The 12,080-nt window shown below is 45.7% G+C and overlaps 1 protein-coding gene across 2 annotated transcripts in view; it reads right to left on the bottom strand.

Annotated features, from left to right (window-relative positions):
• Positions 1 to 12,080, bottom strand: part of Baalc (BAALC binder of MAP3K1 and KLF4) — a 73,969-nt gene that overhangs the window by 10,806 nt on the left and 51,083 nt on the right. Inside the window, exon 2 of one of the 2 annotated variants that reach the window (NM_144762.3) lies at positions 5,347 to 5,513. The exons of the other annotated variant lie outside the window; for it this stretch is intronic. Within the exon in view, the coding sequence (NP_658907.1) occupies positions 5,347 to 5,513 (167 nt within the window). The remainder of the gene's footprint in view (positions 1 to 5,346; positions 5,514 to 12,080) is intronic. 2 annotated transcript variants of the gene reach the window in all.

Here is a 12,080-nt window from a genome sequence, read left to right as displayed (position 1 = left end):
TGTTTGTTTCTCCTCTTCTCCTTATCAGGGATTAAGCACAGAGATTTACAGGCTGCCGCAGGAGGCCTTGGATTTCTTTTCTCTCCATTAAAGGAAGGCAGGCACCAAGAAACCTCTCGTTCCCAGATTCCATAAGTTTTAGAGCATTAACCTGGGGTTAACCAGGGAACATTCCATCTCGGCAATCCCACCATGACAGGCCAGCTGTTCGTTTTTCCCAGCAGGATCAGAACCGCTCTGACTTAAGCTACTGAGTTTTATCAAATGTCACAAGGACATGTTGCATTTTCCCATGAGCCTCGGGGAGAGATGCTCACAGGGACAGAAGCAGAGGGGCTGTGATATGATGATACCGGAACAGGGCTGGTGTCCAGGAAGCCCCCCTTTAGTCTTAGTGGGCTGCTAGGCTTGTCTCATTCAACCAGCGCATAGTTATTAGCACCTAGTAGGTGCATTAAACCTGAAGTAGGCTGGGATGTCAAGGAAAGAGTACAATGAATAAGGAGGGCCGGGGTTGGAGCATCTTTTAAATGAACTGGTTTTGCTGCAGGCCAAATCTGTACAGAAATCTGTCCCGCCGCTGTAATAGGTCCCTTCCTGTTTCCCAGGCGTGGGCTGCTGAGGCTCCCAAGGGCCCTAGCAACAGCCTGCCCTCTGGTTCCCCCCAGTGGTTCCATCTGCTGCCTCCCTCCCCTTAGCACTTGCTTCAGTTTTCCCAAGAGGCTCCTTTGCTTCTCTGGCTCCTCCTTGAGTTCCTCCCATTACCCCTGTCAGAAATTCCACTCCGACCCTATCCTTTGAAGTCTGTGGGGCTTCACCCATCCTTCCTACACATTGCCAACCATTGTTGGCTAGACACTGGGGCTGGAACTCTTGGAGGAAGTCCCTTAGCTGAGAATTAATCCAGACAATGGGTAATTCCTTTAGCGTCTGGTCACTTTGCCAAGAACAATAAAGCAACTGGAGAACATACAGCTTTGGAGACTCGAAAGCCCGCTAGGCAACCAGCGACAAGTTCAGAGCTTTGACTGCCAAGATCTGCATTCACATGGTGTTTCTACCTCCGACTGATACTTGAGGGCCTTTTGTTTTGTTCTGTTTAGATTTATTTATTTTTCTCTTACATGTATGAGAGTTTTGCCTCTAGGTATTACATACATGCCTGTGCAGAGGTTGGAAGAGATTGTCAGATTCCCTGGAACTGAAGTTAGTAGATGGTTTGGGGTGCGGGGTGGGGTGTCTCAAACCCCCTAGCCAAGCAAGAAGGCAGTTCATGGTTCAAACTTTGAGAGTCTGACCCCAAGTAGCTTATTGTAGGCATATTAAATTTGCACGGCCCAATTTGGCAAAAGTTTCCTGATGATAATTAATTCAGTCCATGTGCATAACAAACCTTAGAATGTGACTACACCAAAACTCTTTGTAAAGTACACTGACATCCTCCATAAAGATGGGCTCTATAGATTCACTGAGGAAAAACAAGCTCAAGTTAAGGGACTGGGGGAGGGTGTTGGTATTCTGTCTAAGCTTCACCCCCACAGCTACCTGGGAACAGCCAGGTATGCTCCACCCCACAGTTGCCCCAGCTGTGCCTGCCGATAAAGGGGGCTGCTTGCCCTCTCTTACCCTCTCTTGTTCCCCTTTTACCCCCTCTTACTCTTTGTTCTTTGCTGCTCTTGCCTCCTTCCCCACCCCACGCCCTCCACATGCCCATGGCTGGCCGCCTTTCCATTCCTCTCCTCTTCTCTCATTAAACCTCTCCACATGGAAACTTGTCATCTGGGTGTGTTCTGTCCAGGCATGGGCTGAGATTTGAAACCCTAAAATTGGTGCCGAAACTCAGGATGGAACCAGGAACCCTAACATTGGTGCTGTGGTCTCAGCCATATGGATAGCACAAAGGTCACCAGGCTACTAACTATGTCCACTCCCAACCATGGGGACAGAAAACAGGTTATACATCCCTCCTTTCAAGAAACAACCCTGTGTATTTAATGTTCCTGGTTCCCCTCATGTTCGTCTGTGAGCACAAGAACCTCTGTGACTCCCACAGAGGTGAATCTGGTGGATGCTGGGAACTGAACATGGTCTTCTGCAAAGCCCGACAAGTGCTCTTAACTGCTGAGCCATCTCTCTAGCCCCTGTGGAGAATTTCATTTTACTTTGTCTGTGTGCCATAAAATATCTATGTGGATCAGAGGACAACTTTCAGGAACTGGTTTTCTCTTTCTGCTACATCAGCGGCAGCCCTTACCTGCTGAGCTGGTCTTGAGAGAGCGCTGTCTGGTTTGACTTTTAATGGAGGAGTTGAGATCTAAGCCTGAAGAAATAGCGTATAAAAGTATTTGGAGCCAGCTTAGAGTTCCTAGACTGTCTTAATTAACAGAAAGCAGTTGAGTCTCCCCTTGGGTTGTTTGTGGAGCATGGGTGGGGAGCTGGGCGAAGGAGAACAAGCCAATGACTTATTAAGTGAGGTCAGTGTGGTCCCAAACCATCAGGAAAGCAGGGCACGTAAAGAGCTCCCTACTGAAAGAGTCAGTTCCAACTTCTGCAAGAACAGTGTGGATGGGGATCATTGATACTAGGCAGAAAGCAGGAACCAGAAGGAACTGGAGAAACATATGCTTTGTTTGATGGGATTTGAAGTACAGAGGACTCAAAACATAAAATACTGTTACTCGCCATCATTGGAGTGCTTGTTTTGTCCCATCACCCTTCAGAAAGGAATTTGAAGGCATCTGTGCTAACAGTTATTATCCCTACTAATGATTCCCAGGTACCTCAAAGCAGCAAGAGTCTGCAACAATGTTATTTATCTATCATCTGACTCTCACTGCAACAATGTTATTTATCATTTCATCTGACTCTTGCTCTCACCCCAGACGGCCACTGGCTGTCAGAGAAAACAGTACCTCTGCCTTTCCCACACCCCGGTCCTTGGCACTCAAGCAGTCCCTGGCATCTGAGCAGCACTCACAGAATTTTTTGAGTGCTCAGAAGAATTAATGAGGAGAGTCTCAAGGCCCAGTAACGATTACCTTTAACCAACAAAATTTTCCGGTAAATCTGAATCAGAAAACTACAAGAGGGGTTTGGATGAGGCTGTATGCTTTTCCAAAGGCTCTTCCTGGAGAAGAGCCATCATCCAAGGCAAAATGCTGTCAAATGTTATCGTCTCTGCTCATATCCCAATAAACCCAACATGAGCTCAAAATGTATGTGACAGTGCCACAGCTCACTGTGGGCTATCAGCTCGTTCCCTGGTGATCTCCAGGCTGACTAGAAGCCGTTATTCTAGCCACTGTAGTTGTCCAGCAATGTGGAAGAAGGCGGCACCGTAGGCTGCACACCCAGGAAAAGGTTCCAACTTGAAAGCAGAACTGTGATATTCAAAGTGTTCGTGCTGTTTTCTCATCATTGCAAAAATGCAGCCAAGGATAGCTTCGAACTTTGACCCTCCTACCTCCATCTTCTCAGTACTCCAATTGTCTAGTGGGGATTGAGTCCAATGGTTTGTGCTGCTAGGAAAACCAACTGAGTTACAGCCCCCTGCCCGGCATGATGATGCTGTGATCCATGGTGTTCATCTCTGTTACATATACAGTACTATCAATGCACACTGTAGTTCCCTTGACTATAAAATGGTCATGGTGCTGTTGGGAGGATTTAAAAACCTAGAAGGCCTAATGGCTAGCACCCTGCAAAGAGCAAAAGACAACTTTGACGTGATGGGTGATGAGGGCAGAATTTGGCATAAGGAAAACAAGTGTGTAGATCAAACCATTTCCCAGGTAATTCTGCCATCTCTCTGCTATAACGAATTCTGTATCCCAAGTATGGAGAGAAGGACTAGATATCTGGACCTTCACTAGAATACCCAACCTTGTGAACATGGTTCTCTGGAGCCCAGACTTCCTTGCACTCTTGTCAATGATGACTGGTTCTCCTGAAAGTCAGTTGCTGCGCAAAGCAGACACACAAGACCCTTCCATCTCCCTTCCCCAGCTAGCAGTAGAGCCCCATTAGCATTCCACTTAACGAGGTCACTGTGTTGTGGGCCCAGCCAGCCTGTTTGTCCCTCCTTCCCATTGTTACTTGTATCTCAGTCTACGAGAGGAGGCCCATCTGCTCCTTTGGGTATTATTCTATTTTCCCTATGTGTTAAAGAGATTCTGAGAGATTGACTCCTACAAGTCCCCTTAGGCAGTGAACTTCAGAGTTAAATTTGCAACTTAAGATAAAATTTCAAAGCCACTGAAAGCAACTTAATGATGTGAACAGGAATTCCATCACAAAATTCTTGCAAATGATAAGCTTTGTTGCACAAGGAGGTGAAATAAAATTGGTCGCGTCAGGGTTCAGCTAATTTTCATCCTTATCCACGGCTTGTATGATAGTTAAGATAGATGTACCTGTTTAGGATGTCTTTGCTGTACCAAGAAAATTTGATCCTTGTCTTCATGTATACAAAACAATGCTTTTGTGATATATCAACTCAGAAAAGGAAAATGCTTTGGGAATTAAACTACCATGTAAAGTTTTGATTAGGAAAAAAGAAAAAGAAAAAGAATGCCATCACCAGGTAGGAAGCTGTGCCCTCAGGAAGCAGGAGGCCAGGACTGGGAGAGGTGGGACCAGTAGATTTTGAAGCTTCAAGTAAATGGTGGACTTCAGGGAAGATAAGGAAATGGGAGGAGGAACTGAGGAGGGGGAGGAGGAAGAGAGGGAGGAGGAGGAGGAGAGGGAGGAAGAGGAGAAAGAGGGGGAAGAAGAGGAGGAGGGAGAGAAGGAAGAGACTACAGAAAGTCTCCACCTGCTCAGAGCTTTTGTTCTGAGCTGCAGCCCCACCACCCCCATCCCCACCCCATGGAGGAGCCAGGCATAGCAGGAGGAGCACCTCCAAACAATAGTTCTGGGAAGTGAGGGATCAAGGAGGGTCCAGGGACCTCATCCTGCCTTCTTTCCAACAGCAAGGGTTCGGGTGATTGGTAAGATATTTTATAAGAATCACCCTTGAAGGCTCTTGCACTGGCCAGCTGGTTGGAGGGTGTGAGGTACAATGACAAGTTTGCTTCCTACCACAGGCCACTGCCTCAGCTTTGGACAAAGCTGTATCTAAACAAACACACACTTCCTCCACAGGGCAAAGACTCATTTCTATAAGTCAAATAAAACTCAACAGCCCACAGGGAAAGGATTAAAATGAGGTTTGCAGTAATTTTTTACATGGAGAGGTGGAAAACCTCTATTCCCAAGGTCCTCCTTCCTTGGACACAGTCTTGGTGGTCCTGATTTGTAAGCTCCGCCCCTGTTCTCCATCCCCAGTTGATGTGGCTTTGACCCTACCTCTGTGGTCCAAAGGCCATTCTGCTTCTGGGTCAGAGGGCCTGAGCTGAGGCTCTGTGAGTTGGGACATTGGGTCCCACAGTTCATCTTCTTCTCTGGGTTGGCTATTCCACCTGGGGCTGCAGGTCGGAGCACACCGTTAGAGGACGGCCCGTCTTCCAGCACACCTGGGGAGGCAAGGAGAGAGTGGCACCAGAGGCTTGCGAATGGCAGCTACTAGGAACAGTCCCAGGATGGCAAACAAACAGCAGCTAAAAGCAGAGGTGGCCTGAGGTTCCGCCTGGTAAAGCTCTCTTCTTGTAAGAATACCTGTGCTACTGTGTTAAACCAAAGCCTCTGTAGCATGACATTTCACTTAACATATCGACAGCAAACTTTTCCACACCATTAAGCTTTTGGCCATGTTATTTTTTTTACACATTTGCTGGTTGCACGACCAATCCCCTCTAACTGAATATCTGTTTCCACTTTCTAATGCTAAATGTCACTGGAATAATACTCCTTTTGATTAATAATTTTATTCCAAGTTGTTCTCTTGGGATAAATTCCTAGAAGTAAGGTCACTTACTTGAAGGTTACACAAAGATTTTTTTTTTCCCTGTCTCCACCTATTGGACTGAGCAAGTGTGTCTCCCATAACAAATGCCAAGAAACACAGACCTTTAAATAAATGACCTCACTAAAGAGGAAGAAGAGGAAGGTCAGGGATTTGGAACACACAACAAGTACCTGATTTGTAGGAGAAAAAGGCCCCAGGAGCAAGGAAGGGATCCCCCAAGTAAGCGGGAGAAGCCAGCCAGATGCCACAGGAGTTGTGAGGGTGAGGGAACAGCCAGAGAGGGCATCTGTCCTCCTCCACCAGCCTAGGCTAGATGGCCATCCTGGGCATGGCTCACAGCAGGAAGCTGTACTCAGGGACCTTGAACTTCATTCGTGTGACTCAAATTCAAAGATAAAATGACCAAGAGTGTCAAGATAGTGCCCACTGAGCTTAGAATCCAAGCCAGGACCCTGCTTTGCTGAAAGTGGCCAGCCAGGTTTTTGCATAGGCTATCCCTCTGGGTGATGGAGGGAAATGTATATTACTTTGTTCTTTTCTGTATTTACACATTTTGGTATGTTTTATAACCAAGAAATATTAAGTTAAAGTCACACAACAGAAATACTGGGTTTGTGGCTGACCTTTTGGCATAACCTCTTGACCACCCTGGAAAGATTACATCTGGCAATGGTCCCTGGCTGGCCTCATTTTTTTAGCTTGCTATCGGAACTTCTCAGCTTATAGGGCAGGATCGGTAGGCTAGTCAGTAAGCGACTGTATGAGCCATAAGTTAAGAATGAATGGTTAAAGAGAGGAGAGTGAGGAAGAGACAGCTGCTGCTAGGCCACAAATGATGTGCACACTGTCTGTGTCAGGCATCATTAGAGCCTTTGTGTATGTTGTCCCTTTAATCCTCACAGTAGTCCTGAGAACTAGGAATCATTATTCATGCTCAGTAAATGAAGTGGTTCCTGTATTGTGCTAGATGCTGGATCCTATCTGCTTATCTGTTGCTTACCACTCTCTCCCTATCCCAGCCTTGGGGAGGGAGACCTGCCCTTATTAAGTCTAATTCTAGGTCTGTGCTTTTCTGATGCTTGGGATGCAAGCAAGTGCTTCCTCCTAATAAAACTCCCAAGTAGGCAGCTCTCGATCTTGGTGTGTAGGAGACCCACTAAGGGAGTCTTAAAATGTAAATCCTGACATCCATTTGCCCAGATTTCTGATTCGGTGGAGACTCAGGATCGTGGATTTCTGAAAGTTCCCCTAGACTCTGAGGCAGAGGACATTAGAGGCTACAAAGGCTCACTATACTACGACTGGAAATGTAGCTACATACTGAGCTCCATCTAACAGATTAATGCTCTTGCTTATTCTGAGGGCTATGGGCAAAATGTTCATCTTTATTTGTCTCGCAGTGAACCCTGAAGAAACATAATAAACTAAGATTAAATTTGCCGGTTCCTTAAAATCTGTGTACCCCTAAAGTACCTCTTTTTGAACATCCTCCACAAAATTTCCATCCCAGAGACAAACCAAATTACTGACTTTGCCAAAAGATGGGAAACAGACGTGCCGCTGCTTGATAAACTGCACCCAGTGGCTTCTTGCCAACAATTCCGGCTATTTCAGAAATGCAGCCGAGTAGGAGGGCAGAATACCGAAGTTTAAAATGGTAGCTGGCAGTCAGTGCAGAACAAGTTTGCTCCTTAACCCCAGCACCTGGCCGTTCCTGGTGAAGGTGACCAGAAAGTCTGTCCAAAGTCACGAAGAAGTGGCTATAAGTATTTTCCCTCAGTGACAGAAAATCAAAGGGTAAGACATTGGTAATGTGTTTGAGAAGAAGCTCTGATGTTATGTCAGAGAGAACCCTCTGTCTAGGCTCAGATCCAGAACACATGCCCAATGGTAATTTTGTCTGAATTAAGATATAAATTAAGTTATTAGTACTCAACCACTTACTGAGAGTTTGTCTTCTAATTTTCAAAATGAACCAGAATAGGATGGGGTCTGACTGCCCTTTCTTTAGTCAGATGAATAACTGTAGAGCACACTGATGTGTAATACATATGTGACCATTTGCACCACTGTCATGACATATGCTAACAACATATTGAGTAACCCTCGCATTCATGGACAGTTGACTTTGGACAAGGATATCAAAATACTCCAAAAGGCAAAAATAATTTCTCTGCAAATGTGTTAGAGCTCTACATGCAGAAGAATAGATTGAATCTTCTGCCTCACGATCTACACAAAAGTTAAACCCCATGGAACCAAAGATCTGTGCATAAAAACTAAAACTGTTAAGTATTTCTTTGAAATATAAGTGGCAAAAATTTATAATACTAAGTTAGGCGATAGATCCTTGGAAATGACCCCAAATGACAAAATCCATAGTTGGACATCATCAAATGTAGAAACCACGGAGAGAAGATAATCCACAGGGTAAGAGAGGACTTTTGAAAATTCTATCCCTGCTAAAAAGAAGTCGTGCAACTGAATGACGAAAAACGATAAATGACTCAATTAAAGTGTGAGCAAAGGATCTAAACAGACAGCACACAAAGAAGCTGTGCCCATGGCCAAGAATATCAAGAATATCAGAAACCATGAGGAGTTACCAAGATGAGTGCGATTTTAAAAAGGGAAAATGGTTGAAAATGTAGAGACTTGGGAAGCCTCTACAGTGCTGCTGTGCTTGGAAATGCTCAAGCTCTTTCCCTCAGGCCTGCTCTCAAAAAAGAAGACACAGTCTCCACAGCCCAGCAAGGCCACTTCCACCTACACACCTTAGGTGAGTAAAAGCAGCCACACAAACACGTGCACACGAATGTTTGCAAAGGTTAATCTTGACTGCCAATTTAATGGGATTTAGAATCTCTGTGGGAACAAATCTCTGGGCTTGCCCTTCAAGGTGTTATCTAAATTAGCTTAGATAAAGACCGAAGCCTCACTATAATGTGCATTGAACCAATCCATGGACTAGGATCTTGAACTGATCAAAACGGAGACCTGAGCCAAGCACACACATTTATGACTCTGCCTTCTGAATGCAGACATAGTATGTGTGGTTGTTCTGTGTTCTCACTTCTGTACCTCTTATTTCTTTGGACCAAATCCCAAAATTGTTGATGTTTGGTCTTTTGCTATGTATTATTGTAATGTTAAATACTGGTGCACAAAGCCTGGTTGCCCCCAGGGAGGAGAGAATATGCATGTATCTTGCTCCTTAATTTAAAACCACTGCTTGAATAAAGATGCTGACAGCTGGGCAGAAGAGAGGCAGAATTTTGGACCATGGGCTTGGGGCTGGATTAGAGACCACGACAATGAGGAGGAGAGAGAGAAGGTAGAGGGAGGAGAAGAAGCCATGGGGTGGGTGAGTTATGAAAACCTGGCCATGAGGGCTGGCCAATTGGAGTTAAGAGCATCCCAGATAACATAGCCAATTATAATTCAGGGTTATTGAGGGGGAAGTAGATTCTAACAGCTTAGAGGGTAGTTATCTGCCCATCTCTAGTGCACTAAAGGCTTAATATAAATATAAAGGTTGTGTGTCTTTTATGTGGGAACTGAGTGGTCAAAGGTGGGATAGAAACCCCAGCGTGAGAGGAAGGTATATTGTTTCAGCAACGGGACAAGTAACTCACACAATGTTTTTGGCAGTGTTACTCCTAATAACTGAGAAGCAGAAGTAGACTAAACATCCCACGGCTGGTGGGTGGGTTAGTATACATCAGTGAATTACTGATATTTGCTGCACACCAACTAAGCTTAAAACCATTATGCTAACTAACTGAAAAGCCAGGTTACAGAAGGTAGTTTATGAATACATCTTATGAAATTGTGAAACAGGTGATTCTAGTGATGGAAAGGTAGCTTAGTGGTCGCCAAGGACGTGGGCATTGGATGAGATGAAAAATGACTCTTAATAGGTATGCTATTTTTCCTCCAGGTAATGAAAATGTTCTAAAATTGGTGGTGCAAATGGCAATACAACTATGAGAGTTGAAATCACTTAATTGTCTTTGAGAGATTAACAGAACGATATGTGAATTATAGCTAAAGAAAGCAAGCTCATTAAAGGGAAAATAAAACTGAGCACACTTCAGAATGTTTTGTTGACTGAAGAAAAGAAAGGCACACTCGGATGTGAACAGCTACTGTTTGGGAAGAGACTGACTTCTGCACTTGTACAATCCCTAAGGACATGGGTCCTGACCTGAGTGCTGTCACCTCTGTTCCCAGAGATGATCACTAGTCTGTCACATCTGCCTCCAACCACTGAGGTGACTGAGGAAACAGCTTCCAAAGCCCTCAGCCACAGGCTAGGGGACACCCGCAAAGCGCTAAGGCGGGAACTAAGACCAATGTTCACAGGCAAGCGTCTGAATTCTAACCCCTACCGCGGTGGTTTTCAACGCGTGGGTCGAGAAAACAGATATTTCCCGTCCATACTAGTAGTAAACTTACAGTTATGGAGTCCCAACAAAACTAATTTGATGGCTGGGGGTCACCACAACTTGAGGAGGTGTATTAAAGGGTGGAAGCATTAGGAAGGCTGAGGACCAATGCCCTGCAGGGACATCGACAAGCAACAGGGAGCCGCAGCCCTCAGAGAAAGCGCCACTCTTCCTGTGATCTCCCTGGAACCTGCATCTTCCCTCCACCTACCTCCTTCCCTCTCTGGCCCTCGGTGGTGGCTCCCTATTGGAAGCTTCATGTCTGCGGATCCGAGGCTGTGCTCACCAGGTCTCCGTGACAATTACTTTGGGCTATAATAAAAATTCAGTTCCCTCCACCATAGCTTGCTGTTTCTAAGGTGGGTAGTATTATTGTGACCGCTCTGGCACCCTGTACTCCTCCTAGGGTGCCCCAAACACTTCCTGGCCCCCTTTCCTTTCCCTTAAATAATTCTCTTAAAAACTTAAAAGGCATGCCTTACGCGCTATTTTGTTAGAAATACCACAACAGTAGCAGCCCCCATGACTCTCAGTTCTCTCTCCCTCTGGTCAAGACCTCCAGTAGAGGGACTGGAACACCAACCCAGGCACAAAATGTTCGACCTACTATTTGTCCTCTCTGCAACAGGTGCTGGGGTAAAGGTAGCACAGAAATTGTGGGAGTGGCCAACCAATGACTGATCCAGTTTGAGAGCCATGCCACAAGAGGGAGCCCACCTCATTGCCTGGAGGTCCAGGAGCTAGAGACTGGAGAGCCCAGAGACTTACGATGATAGAACCAGACACAACCGGGGGAAAGGCAATGAAATGATTCCTGGGGATATTCTGCAACACTTGCAGACAGGAGCCTGGTATAAATCATCAGAGAGCCTTCATCCAGCAACGGACGCAGAGACCCAGAGCTAAACGCTGTGGAATCCTGCATAGAGGAAAGATTCTGTAGGAGCCCGAATGGTCAAGAACACCACAAAAAACACCCACAGAATCAACTAACCAGAGCTCCTGAGTGCTCACAGAGACTGAACCGACAGTCAGAGAGTCTTCGTGTGTCTGCATATGTTACAGTTGTGTAGCTTGGCCTTCTTGTGTGACTCTTAACACTGGGGATGGTGGTTGTCCGTGACTTTGATGCCTGCTTTGTTTGGGGACCCTTTCCCTCCTTCTGTGTTGCCTCATCCAGCCTTGATATGAGGAGAGGTGTCTGTTCTTACTGACACTTGATATGCCATACTTGTTTGATATTCCTAGGATGCCTGCCCTTCTCAGAAGAAAAATGGAGGCGGAGTGGGTAGAACATGGGGAGAGACTGCAGTTGGGATGTAATATATGAGAGAAGAATAAATTTTGAAAAAATTAAAAATAGGTGTTCCGTGAAGGAAACTGGATGACAGTGACAGAAAGTGAAAGTTACCTACAGCCTACCAGGAGGACTTAGTAGATGTTCTGCCCGTCTCTGTCTATTTTCAGTGAAGAGCACACTGTGCTCTTCGCCATCAACATTTCTGCTCATTCCCTCCATCCTCATTCCTTCCTCGGATTACATAACTCGTTTCTTCTACTATTCCACCCTCAACCGTCCAGTGGTTTTCAGAGCATTACTTGGCACCTGTGTGCCAGGTACTATGTAGGAGCCATTTACATCCCAGCTATGCTTTGCTAGTGCCGCAAACTCCCAGCTAACCCCTTTCCCATCCGCTTTCTTTCTGCTTCCCAGGTCTACCTGGTTC

This window comes from Rattus norvegicus, chromosome 7, assembly GCF_036323735.1.
Source record: "Rattus norvegicus strain BN/NHsdMcwi chromosome 7, GRCr8, whole genome shotgun sequence".
Lineage (NCBI taxonomy): Eukaryota > Metazoa > Chordata > Mammalia > Rodentia > Muridae > Rattus > Rattus norvegicus.
The sequence above is the reverse complement of the archived record's forward strand: the minus strand, read 5'-3'. Positions and strand labels throughout refer to the sequence as shown.